General features: G+C 40.4%; 1 protein-coding gene across 2 annotated transcripts in view; it reads left to right on the top strand.

The window, feature by feature from the left end:
* Nucleotides 1-13056, top strand: part of asic4a (acid-sensing (proton-gated) ion channel family member 4a) — a 96221-nt gene extending 83165 nt beyond the window's left edge. The window contains exons 6-11 of one of the 2 annotated variants that reach the window (XR_005076919.1): nucleotides 2058-2211; nucleotides 4514-4605; nucleotides 4712-4791; nucleotides 5087-5210; nucleotides 5367-5477; nucleotides 7915-7944. Coding sequence is in view for 1 of the 2 variants with exons in the window: in XM_037109752.1 (XP_036965647.1) it covers nucleotides 2058-2211; nucleotides 4514-4605; nucleotides 4712-4791; nucleotides 5367-5477; nucleotides 7915-8082 (605 nt within the window). In the remaining variant the exon portion in view is untranslated. Of the gene's footprint in view, nucleotides 1-2057; nucleotides 2212-4513; nucleotides 4606-4711; nucleotides 4792-5086; nucleotides 5211-5366; nucleotides 5478-7914 lie in introns of both variants that reach the window. The other variant, XM_037109752.1, reaches the window with a different exon arrangement.
* The last annotated feature ends 175 nt before the right edge of the window (nucleotides 13057-13231 follow it).

Genomic DNA, 13231 nt, shown 5'->3' with positions numbered 1-13231 from the left:
ATCTGAGCTGAAAAAGCCACACAGTTCTGCTCATTTCTACTTGCAACGTAGCCACTCACCAAAGGGAACAGGGTGTTAGTTCACTGTCATTAGAATTGCGGGTTCACTTAATGTGGTCCATAAGTGCTGTTGCTATGGCTACCTATAGTCTGAAATAGGCAACAATATGCCCATAAATGAAATGTCTTTGCGTGTTATGAAGTTTTAGTGGACACCAGCCAACTAATCAGAAAATGGGTCATTTCTGTGGTTTGGAGTTTAAAGTCATTTAAAAGCCAATTAAAGACGCAATTTGTAGCAGTGCTGCAGTGAAATGTATATAGAATGACTGGACCTATGGTTTATTGATTTTTCTTTTACTAGTAAATCTGTAATTTTATTCAAAGTGTGTTACATTTGTTCGCCTGTCAGTGGCGTCAAAGCCCCTTTTCCCCCTCTAGTTCCTATCACTATGCTCTTGTATATGGATATTCATCTTCATCCTCAGTGATTCGTGTTTAAAATGGTCTGTAGATTTTATTTAGTATATTTAAAAGTTGTTGGAATTGTAAAAATGTATAGACTTTTTTTTTTATTCCACTGGGCTCCTTGGCATATTTTTCTCTATTCATTAATGTGTCTACATGTTACTTTGGGTTTTTTTCTAGTGTGCACAAGCTGTTCAAAGAAATTACCTCTAGTGAGATTAATGAAGTTATAATATTTAATAAAGAGCACATGATGCAGAGTCGAGAAGGATGCAGGCAAACTAACTAGCCAGCCACTGTGTGAGCACTTCCAGGATCGACACTGAGTACCCGACTCAGTAGGTTTTGTAGAAAAGTACTAAATTTGACATTGAGATGAAGTCCAGCAGCAACAGCTCCTCCTGCCACAGGTCCTGATCACACAAAGACTCGTTGCTTCAGGCCCAGCCACATCAAAAAACCCCTCGGCGTGGTGCGTTTTCATCAGAGCAGCACAGTTTGCTTTTGAAACAGGGCTGTGTGTGCAAATATTGACTGAAAAAGCACTACAACTTCACACTTTGAGAACAAGGTGCTAATACGTCTCTAGTGGGCCTGAAGAGAGGAGCCCTGTACCTTATGAAAACAATCATTTTGTTGATAATGCTTCTCTAGCAACAGATCTCGAGATTATAAGCCGCTAACTAGTGTTTAAAGGCAAATCATTGTTGTAAACACAGGAGGTTACAGCATCTAGTCACTCTTCTTCTTCCTCCTCTTCATCTGGACTGATGAACTAGGTTAATCTTATTCATCATACAGAAGTGTTACATTTAAAAGAATAAAGCAGTATGCAAATGAAAGGGCTACATCACAACATGTTAGTGTTTGGATTGAGTGACACCTAGCGGCTGAAATTACCTGTCTGTTCACCAATCAATATCTTTACTGTAACAGTGGATCAAATGATGATGTGCGATGTGAAAGGGGTGACAAACCCACAGATAACTATTGCCCAAGTCTTCATTTCCCACACAGAACATTTTAGCATCTTTTAGCTAATTGTTTTGGTTTTATTTTATTGGTTCACTGACTTTCATCAATTTTGTTTCCAGCTGTTGCTTTTTGTTCACCACTACACCTCTTCAATCAATCAACACAGACAAAGTTAGCAAGTTAGCAGCTAAAGGGCCAGATGTTTTTTCTCAGGATGTGGTGGAGACCAAAACAGAGCTAAAACTGATGTTAATATTGACTTTATGTTTGCCTGGTGTTCAGAAACTCAATTTCAAATAAATTCTAATGCTGATTCGAATCTGAAGGGTGTGCAAATTGGCAGCCATTTGCTAAGTTACCCATAAATATCTTTATAAGTTGAGGATATATAAATGATGTGTTTTACAGCCTGTTTTCTTTCCCCCAAGAGGTAAAAAAATCACTATTTTTCTAGGACACTCTCCCATTCTCAACACTATACCCTTTCTTGTCCCTAGACACTATGTAGTATTTTTTTTTTATACAAGGCTTTTATATGCTTCTCTGGTAGAGTGATTGCCAACAAATCAGCACTGAAACTGACTCTGTTGAATCGCTGTTTCCTTTGTGTTGCAGCGCAGCAGCAGAAGAACACTGGGGATACCTGTCCATGCGAGACGCCGTGTAATCTCACCCGCTACGGTAAAGAGCTCTCCATGGTCAAAATCCCAAGCAAGGGCTCCGCTCGCTATCTCTCCAGGAAATACGACAAGTCAGAGGACTACATCAGGTACGACAGGAACCTTCAAGACTAAACTCACATATGAGCAGTGATGTAGCGCTCAATAAAAAGGGCCATAAACTCTGACCTCCAGGCTGTGATCACTATCTGACAACCATAAATACAAACAGAAGTCAATTATATGTTCACGCAGGCAGCAATTTGAATTTTGTCCTGAGGTGAATTCTGTATTTCTGTTGAAATTCTGGTGATAGCAAGTTGACTGTGAGGCACCATGATGTCATTACAAGTATATGCATTATGAATAATGTTAATCTGAAAATTAGATTCATTTATTATATGAATCTGAGATGTTGTTCTCTTCTGGTCTGAAGGTCTGCAGAGCACTCTCCATTAAATCGATGCAGGATTATAATTTCATATACTTTTCACTATCTGATAAAAGTCCCTTAGGCAAACTCTCCATGACAGCCCTCAGGTTGAATTGAATTTGTCATTGATTGTCAAGGTCCCCACAGAAAAAATAATGAAGTTTTTCTTCCAGCACCTCATTTAGGGAAATTTGTACTATCCACATAGAAATATTAAAAGAGCAGACTGTCTCAGAATTAAATCAACAATAATGATCCGGAGAGGATAAAACCTTCAATTTTGTACCTCTCTGTCGCACCAAAACATTGTCAACTTTGTTAGACAAAATATCTAACAGGCAGATTGCCTGAAGAAAAAAGAAAAACCCCTGTGGTCTTTCCTGTTGTGCCAAACAGTCGAAAATGGAAAAAAGAAAACCAAAAACTAAAGCTCAGAGAATAATAAAAACCATCAAACACTGAGTGTGAAATTTCAATGTATTTGTTTGACAAAACCTCTGTTTTTATGATTAACCCTTAAACAAATAACATGTTCACACCATGCAAGTCTTTAATGTTTTCCATCCCTTCAGTGTTCTGTATACTTTATTGTGCGTGAAAAAGATCTTGAAAGTTCAAGAGGTAAAAGTCTTTAACCAACGGAAGCTCCTCTGTCCCACAGAAAAATTGTTCCTGAAACACCTCGCCAGTAGCCCCGCCTTTAATACTGCCACTTTGTGACATCACACTGCATCACCATGTCACACATTTGCATAATCTGTGTCTAGCAGCTAGTTTAGTGCACAAGAGTTAATTTAACACAGCTGCTCTGTTGACATTAGCACTGCTGGGTCAGGCATGTGTGAGCTGACCAATCAGAGCAGACTGGGTATTTAAGAGAGGGAGGAGCTAAAACAGAGCATTTCAGATAGAGGGGGAAAAAAGTGCTGCACGAACTGATGAGTTCTTTTAGCATTAAAACATGTAAACCTTTTCTAGTGGTAACCCAAGATAAAAGTATAAACCTGATAATGAGCATAATACGTCTCCATTAGGTTCTGCAAATCAGCAAACTGCAGGTTGTTCAGTTTATTACAAAACAACGCAGCCTTCTGTCTCTGATGATTACTTTAGCATATTTAGCACTGCACACTGGGCTGGATCCAGGCTCACGGCCACATTAACATAAAATAGTATGTAACAATACAGCAACAATACTGTAGAGCCAAATTTGTTGTCTTGAGCTGTTTTGCTCTTGAATTTTGATGTTTTGCCTTTTGGCTTTTTTGCCTCTGCCTGCACATCTGTTATTACCATATGATTTTCCTCTTGTGTTTTAACCTTTCTACTTTTCTATTTTTGTATTATGCAAATAAACACAAACAAACACAACTGTGAGATGTGCTCTAGACCTCCAGAAAAAGGCCATAAATCAACCTTGTGTTGAGACTGATTTGACAAACAACATCATACCAATTGTTCCATCCAGCACAATAATACTGTGGGATGGATTTGACATTGTAACTCGCAGCGACTTTAACTTTTAATCCTGTTTCACGACATGTTTCATGTACCAGCAGATTATGATAAACTTAAAGCACTTATCCTGAAGCCCTTCTCATTGCCTCGTGTAACGGGGGATGTGGAAGGTAAGCACGCCTAAACCAAAGAGCTCATGATGCTTCACAACGCTTAATATTACCAGACTTTCTAAATCCAGAGAGATCAGAGACGTGGCAGTGACTGAGCACGCTGTCACTGCTCGTTCTGCTCATCTCGGTTAAACCCTGAAACACCTCATTATCTCACAATCGCTGGTTGGATCTGTGTAGAGCGCTGCAGGCCTGACAATCCCATCATGACAATTTACAGTGAGCGTAAAGATGACTCGGAACGGTGTTTTATTTATTTATCTTTTTTCAGATTATGATTTTTTGTGTGTGTGTGTGAGCAAGTGTGTTTCACTTTGTTTGACATTGACACTCTGCTTGTTTATCCAGAGACAACTTCTTGGTCTTGGACATCTTCTTTGAAGCCCTGAACTATGAAACAATCGAGCAGAAGAAAGCCTACGATGTTGCAGGTTTATTAGGTAAGATTTTTCTCTTTTACTGCATGTTTAAACAGAGTCATAAAGAGGGTTTGTAATCGCTGTGCTTAGCCATTGTATCCATTGTGCTTGCCCTCTTTCTTCTTAGGTGACATCGGTGGACAGATGGGCCTATTCATCGGAGCCAGCATCCTGACAATCCTAGAAATTCTGGATTACATCTATGAGGTGCAGCATCAGCGCACACACATAACAGCCAATCACAATGTGAGATGAGATCGAGCTGACATACAATCAGCGCTAATTAACAGCTGGATTTCAGCGAGAAATCTGCTGCAACAGCCTGTAACTGTTTACACAACACATTAGCAATGTCATTGTCTGTTTTAATTTCAATGTTGAAAAAGTGTATATGTTAGCACATAAAATGTTTTTCCAAGGCATAATCGTGAGAAAAAGCTCAGGACAGGTGGGTGCATGTTATCTCCTATTGTGCATGTGAGGAGTTTCATTTGATTCCCAGCCCGGAGAAACTAATATCCGCTCAGGTCTGTGCTGAGGACATGCCACTAACACCGATCGTGAAATGAACTCCCGTACTCAGCTGTATAAGACTTCCAGCCTGCTGCCTGCTGACTACCAAACATGTATGAATATAAAGCAAAAAAAAAATCAGAGGCAGAGACTGTAATGCAGACATCACAGCGAATGAAATCTTCACTCTGCTGCGTCTCTTGTCTCCCCCCTCGCTCATCTTCTGCTCTTTCGCCCTCCCCCGCCGACGTGCCACGGGTGAAAACCAGGTGATCAAGCGCCGGCTACAGCGCCTGCTGAGGCCGCAGAAAGAGGAGAAGAAGAGCAAGCAGCAGACGAGCACCGTTGCAACAGTGGGTCTGGAGGAGATGAAGACAAAGGTACGGGCACACGTTGTACCACAAGCTGCACTGTTTTCATGAGTACACAGCCTCCCCCTGCAGTGCTGTAACTGCATTAAGAAACTACAAGGGAATAATTTACAGAGGAGCAAATTAATTTTTCCACTGCTAAAATAATGAAGAATGTATTGCTCCTAATTAGTCTTAACCACTTGTGAAAATTACACACCCTCCCCTGGCACTCGCATTTTGTTCTTGCACAACTTCATTCTGAAGTTTCTTGTGTTTGAATGGCAGATTTATTGTCTCACTTCTAAGCATAACAGTGTCTCCATACTACATACTGAACCTATAACATCATCTCGAAACAAGTCAGCCCGAGGAGAGAAAAGATTAATTTTGGTCGGTATTCAATATTTGCAGCTCTGATTGGGTTTGGAGGGTGTGACTGGCTTACATCAAATGTTATTTTCCCGTACAGATGTAGACGGCAGATTAGTTTAGAGTATGTGGAGAAAAACCTCAGTGTCTATTGAAAAAAATCCAATGACAATTCACAGAAAATCCACTCAAGCTGACGAGAACTCAGCTGTCGATTGACTTAAAATTTATACTCATCTACCTGGAATTCTACTGGTATCTTTCACTCTCTACAACCATGGCCAAAGATACAGTGTAAGTGTTATACACACCAGTTTTACACAGTGTTTTTTAGCAGACAGGAGCCAAGAATTTCAGTCGGCCATCACACCAAATTAACAATCGCCAGCGACAGCAGAGAAAATGACAGGTGTCATTTAAACCTGCAGCATTAACATCACAGCATCATTTCACTGGACTTATTTTGTCATAATCTGTTAAATTAAATTAGATTTAAAATGAGTGCTTCAACATTTTGGGGAAATGCACTCATACATTTTCTTTTGAGAGTTATGTGAGAACATCAATATTAATCTCATGAAGTGAAGAGCAGGGTTGAAGTCTGAAGATCTCAAATTAACACATCAAATCTGTTTGGTTTTTTTTCAATCCATCCAACTTGAGGTTTTAGGGGAAGTTTGGTGCTGTTACTACGAGCAAACAGCAGCCAGGTGCAGTCATCACTGTGAGGTTGTGAGGTGTCTCCAGGCCTGTAGAGAGCAAATTATACCATATCTGGTCAGCTGTGGTGTAGATAGCAACACAAAGCTCCACTAAAACCACAAATCTTTATTTAACATTAGATATTTACAAGTGTTGGGAGGCATGCTTTTCAACTTTGGACAGAGACAGGCGAGCTTTTACACATGAAGGTAGCTGGATACAATGACGCTGCTCAGCCTTGCTTACGAGGAGCCTCTCGCGGGATATTGCAGCTAAAAATGTATTTGCAGCTCAAAAAGCATTTTCCCAGTACACCAGACTGAATAGGCACCATGTTTGCATTCACTATTATATACGTATGCCCTCACACCATCTGTTGATGACTATGATGTCTCTTTTCTACCAACGTGGAAACGGTCCTCTTCCGTTTTGCACACCAAGTCTGAACCATTCAGAGCATTTCCATAAAAAATGAATTATTTCCAAATAGCTGGAGCTAAAAAAAAAACAAAAACGAAGTGAGCGTGTTTCATATTTTTGAGGTTGTTGTAGACTGTTCAACGCCCTCCGTCGGTAAAGCATCTTTGATTGAAATGGTCCTGCTCAAACTGGCTGAAACACAAGACCGTTTGCTAGACAGCACCAAGGTTCCAAGAACGTTGAACAGAACCAGTTCAAGGACCAGGGATCATTTGGAGGTGGAGACAAACGTCCATCTAAATCAAGATCAAGGCAATAACAGCGGTGTCAGGGGTGCCAGGGTTTACGCTGTCGAGAGGTTAATCTGAGTCATTTCACCGAACATCATCACCCACTTATTGTCTCAAATGATTGAACATTATCTTGACAACACATCTTGAAACCTCACTGACTTATTGGGTTGGCTGCCAGCGACTCCTGAAATAACATATATCACCGTTTACAAAACAGCCTCGTAACATGGCAGTGTATCAGCGACAGGCATACTCGACCTTCTTCATATCCTGGCAGCTTTATTAGGTTTGTGGTTTGGGTCAAAATGATACGGATAAAATATTACTTGACTAACTTCACTTACAAACTTACATAAGTCATGTCACCTAAGTCAAGCTATGTATGTGACATTAGTTAACTATGGTTCATAACTTGGAAGAACTCACCATCAACTTTTGATTTCACATCAAACACGGGCAGAGTTTGCCTGGATAAAAGTCCTGTGATCGTTTAACCGAAGGTCCGCCCTGACCACCTTAAATTACTTCCTCCTTTGCTGCAGTAATAATAACTATATCCACTGGAGGGTGCCACCTAAGAACAAATCTCGATGTTGGCCGTAATAAGCTGCTTTCATAGTCGACCTATATAGATGTTTTTTTCTGTCTTGAAGTTGTCTTGTTTGTTGTTCCTTCAACAGGAGCCCAACGACATGACAAGGAGTCACCCAGAGGGGGCGTACGCCAACACCATCCTCCCCAACCACCACCTCCCTCATCCTCACCCTCACCCTCACCCTCACCCTGTCCCTCACCCTCACCACCATCACGCCGGGCACCACGGCGTGTTTGAGGACTTCGCCTGCTAGAGCCCACCATCGTTTCCAGTCCTGGTGACACCAAAAGATAAGAGCTGTCTGTGTTGAGATCAATAACAGACCCCTTGGCATTTTCCGTCGGTCCTTTTGCTGTCACCAGTGAAAAGCTACAGCCAAAGTCGAACACTAAACTCGTGCTGCTAACAGAGCACCTGTACGTACAGTATGTAGGCACAAATCGGACACCGCTTTTTCTTTTGGTTTTCCTCTCCGGATGGGACCCCTCTCAGCTTCGTCCAGCTTCACGTGAGAAGAAGAAGTCAGGCACTTTGTGATTCCAGGACCAACATTTGGTACATGATCACTGTAAGGGAAGAAGAGGAGGACTGCATGCCACCTTGATTCAGTTTATACTCCAAAAAAGGGGAAAAGCATAATTTATTTAGCTAGCATCTCTGATTTTTGGTATCCGTCCATTTACCTCCCCTCAAACTATTCCTCCTGCGTCATTGAAAAAACACACTGTACCATATCAAGCCATCACACATTATAAATTATGTAATTATTTAAGGAGATACTATTATCTATATGTTCTATATTGTATACAAGATGAGAATACTTCAGTAAGCAAACCCTACTCGTGCTACATCCATCCGAAATATGAGGGGAATTATTTAGGCTGAACTGTATGACCTTGGCTTAGAAGACCTAGCAGCATCTTTCCACATGATACACTCTGTCTGGTTTGTGGTTAAAGGTGTTAGAGAGTAGCATTGTACCTGTACATAAAGTCCAACTTTAAAAATGAGAAGGATCTAAAAGTTCTGTTTCAATGGTTGTTGTTTATATTCCGTTAATATATAACTTAAGTAATATTAATTTTAGTTATTTATACATTTGAGAAAAAAGACTTTTATATGACAATATCACGATTGTAGCATTTACTGTACACTTACAATCTGCAGACAGGTTAGACTGCCAAACATCAACACATCCTTCCAGGTGACAAAAAAACGGACCGACTATCATCTCCATCGTTTCCTTTTTATACGTTTGCTGCTTTTTTTTTTCCCCCCAAGACGGCACATAAATCCTCTGCATACGGATGATGTTTTCAGTTATGACACGTTGTACTTAAATTATTCTTCTTGTTCATTTCTGCCGACCATCCACTCTTCACTCTGGGTTAGCATCCCAACTTTAAGCTGACATAAGCAATAAGAAACAGATTTTTTTATTTATTTATTTTTTATTTTTTTTTGCAAAGTCATCTCCTTCTGCATGTGGGCCAGTATCACTGTAAAAGTGTAGCAGCTATTTACAGTGTGTGTGTGTGAGAGAGAGAGAGAGGGAGAGCGTGTGGTTGTGTGTGTGTTGGTTTGTTTGTTTGTTTGTTTGTTTGTTTGTTTGCATGTGCACTTTAACATTTTGCACACATCACTGAGCACATTGGACTGATGCGACTCGGGGGAGCTGATCCATGAAAAAAAAAATGTCAGAGTAGTTAGCAAGAAAGAGGAGTTTTGTTGCCGTAGAAGGATTAGAGCAGCTTTTACAATCGGAACCAAAACTGTACACAGGAGTTACACTTAGCTCTGGAGGCTGAAATTTTCTGTAACTGAGCAGACGCAACAGTTTTAAAGAGCACAAGCTATGAGAAGGTGGAAATGTTCAGTAAAAATTGAAAGTTAATTCATAATCATGTTTGTCATTGTTGCCCTTATGCACTGCAGGAACTTAACAACCCGTAACCTACAAAATGAGACATTCTCATCAACAACACTATGTCATATCACGATAATCTTTATGGTAGGACAGTTAAGTAAGTAGCAAGTAATGAATAAAGCAGCTACAGATTTTCTTTCTCTTTTATGGGTGCTGCAGGCTGCTGCTCGAGCCAGCCGGTGTGCCCAAAACGTCAAGTCCCTCGAAGCGCTTCATAGTTTTACAGTTGTTTCGTATTTTCCAGTTCTTTACCTGCATCATTTGTCCATGTGTTTACAGATGTTGAGAAATCATTTGCTTGCAATGGTTCTTTACCCAGACGTCTTTAAGCTGTGTTCTTTTTTAATATATCTATCAGTTGTAGGAGTAGTTGCTGTTCTTGTGCTTGTTTTGGTCACCTTCGTTGTAATGTGACGACCCTGCGACCCTGTAAGTACTTGAAATGCGTATTTAGTGTCTACTTTTGCTTGGGGATGAAACAAAAGTAGAACCTTTGACTATGGTGGCACCCTTGGGTTACATTACATTAAGATCCTGCTGTGTTAAACGGCTTTAGGTTGTTGTATAGGTTTATGTTTTAACTACAGGCTAGTGCTGAACTTTTAAGACTAGCTGGACGAGCTAATCTAGGCAATCTGGCACAACGGGAGGTGTGGATCCAAGTCACTATTTGATGACTTCAGACTCGACAAAATCAATGAAAAACTGGTCTCCAATTTGACTTTAACTAATGACTTGTGACTTCATTTGAAAATCCCCCAAGCCAAATTATTAAAAGGTAGGCTATATTATTTATAAAGCGCACCATGAATCACTTCATTTCCTGAATCGACTGGGGTTGATGATATTCATTTCCAAAAAAGGCTCTGGTTAGAAAATCACAGATTGAGATTCACCAAGCTTCCAACTTCTTTCAAGTTGCAAATAGAGCTCTAAGTCAAGGCTGATGTTAACATGGTTCAGTTTTAGTTAATGTTAGCATAACAGTATAAAGTATCGCAGCAATCCATTGTCTACCAAAGAGCCCCTGTAGTTTGTCAGCACCACGGGCTCAGTTTCAGCAGGCAGTCGTACAGCGACGACCTGTTTAAACTGGCGAGTGTTAAATTAACCAAAAGTAATTTCCTGGAGAAAGATAGGTGACTGTTGAGTGTCATCCTCAGGTGGTAAGGCTTTGGCCGGCCATCTGACCCGAGCTGCAAGCCCAAAGCTTCAGTATTTGACAAACTGCGGATGATACTCTACAATCAGCTGTCTCTCTCCAGGAGGTTACATTTTGTTGCTCTGAAAGGTTTCCTCCCCGTCCTCGTGCTTTGATGGCAAAGCTTTGCCAACGCTACAGCAGTGAACTTGCAATGTAATGTTACGTTAATGTCACTCCATTCATTTAAAACCACACACGATTAGTGTAAATTTGGTGAAGAGCACATCATCACTTGTTTAGGACTCTAAGCGCAGAGTTTAGGACTTGAGACTTGCAAAACTCTGAACTTGGTCCTCCCTGCTGCTCCTCCCTTCTAATCCCTTTGTCTTACTGGGCTTCAATTTAATGTCAGTGACATCACCGTTTGCAAATGTTTGCTCAGCTCCGTATTCATCACCACTGAACCATGTCGGGACGCAGTCATGAATGTGCTTTCAGAAATGATGTAATGCCTGAGATGTGGTCTTTCTTTTAATTAACTCTGACCTGAAAAATGTGAGACATGTTGCTTTATTGCTGTCTATTATTTATCCATTTATATATTTGACAAAGCTGGCGTCCAACAAAGGACACAACCATTTGCAACACATGACTGCGTGCGCTACATCACTAGACGAATATTTTGATTTCGCTGGGGATGTTGATCAAGTTTTTCCCCCTCATAGTGAGCTAGCAGCTCATTCACTCTCCAAACTTTAGAGATACTGACTTTGTTTGGCTAACTTTTACAGTTTAACCTGCACAGTATATCAGTGACAGGCCTTTGACAATCCACTCTGTAACTCGCAACATTTGTCGAGGAAAAAATTGTATTAAATACTTCACACTGCAGGATATCATGTTTAGGGAACGACAGCATAATTGTTCCGTTAACTTGATCGGTGCGTTCTGCTGCCGCAACATTGCTGTACATCACTTTTAGCTCACAATGAGATTCCACAGTCCTTCATCCGTCAAATCCCCTCCCCCTGTCAAGTAATCATGGGCTATACATGGCTGTTTAATATTCATAATCATGTGTCACTTTGACATTTTCAAAAGGTTCCCAATCACAGTCTCTGATGGCATCCTGTACAGGCTATGCATAACAATCTTCTCCTCTGTCATCAATAATTGTAGCTATCCTCAGACAAGTCACACAGGCGCCGATGTGTCGAGATGAATACGAGGCTGCATTATCACTGTCGAGTTCTGTTTGAATGGTAGGGCCTGGAGTCGATGTGGAAAGGAGTTGTTTTTTTTTTGTTTTGTTTTGTTTTTTGTTTTTATCCTCCAGATGTTGTGTTTTTCAGCTACAACCTGATTAAATCTGTCTGTTAAAACACAGATATGAGTCGATTACATAGAGTTGATTTTACAGTCTGCGTGAGGTGCCGCGGGGGCCGAGAGGTGGGCGGCAGGTCTGCACTGTAGCAGATGGGACAACCTCCCCGCTTGACAGCATGTAGCTCACATTCCTCGGATTCCTCAAGCCTCTACTTCTTGCACAGCTCTTTGGGGCCTACCTTTTTATAGCTCCGTGACGTTCAGCCTTGTATGTGATTATGACATTATCCATAAAGATCGATTCAATCCGTCCGGGCCACTGATGTTAAGTTTTGAATGTGTGCTGTTATGTCCTTTTTTTCCAGCTGTTTATTTTTAGCTGAAAGGTCACTGAGGGGGATATTTTAAAGGGGGGGAAAAAAAAAAGCAGCTGTCAGGAATTCATAAGTACAGATATCATCAGTCATCTGACAGAGATGGAAATGGACCGTCACCGCAGCAACAAGAGACGCTTACATTTTGTACAGAAAGTGTGATCTTGTGATTATTTCCTCTGTTAAAACACATTTTATAAATGTTAAATATGGTAAATACGATAACTATTAAAGTTTAGATTGGTAAAACCAGTGCCTCCTAAGTCCAGAGCCCAGTTCACTTTGTCACTCCATGTTGTCCATTTGCTTTTCTTTACATTCAAAATGTAGTTGAATCTTTCCCATCCATTTTAAAAGCCTCTTCACCACTGACCTGTTATTTAAAAACAAAATATATATGGTAACACTTCATTTTACAAGTCTGCATATTTGTTGGTATGAGCTTGTTTGTTTTACTGAGTTGGTGTTCGTTATTTATTCACTCAGTTGCGTAAAAAAGTAAAATGTGAATGTAAACGTGCATAGGACTCATGAGCAAATAATCATGTGAAAGATAATGAAGGAAATATGGCAATAAAGCATTTCAAAAAGAGAATTACCACAATGATTACATCAAAATTAATTTTAAATT

The sequence above is a fragment of the Acanthopagrus latus genome, chromosome 9 (assembly GCF_904848185.1).
Source record: "Acanthopagrus latus isolate v.2019 chromosome 9, fAcaLat1.1, whole genome shotgun sequence".
NCBI classification, from domain to species: Eukaryota; Metazoa; Chordata; class Actinopteri; order Spariformes; family Sparidae; genus Acanthopagrus; species Acanthopagrus latus.
This window is presented reverse-complemented; position numbering and strand designations above follow the sequence as displayed.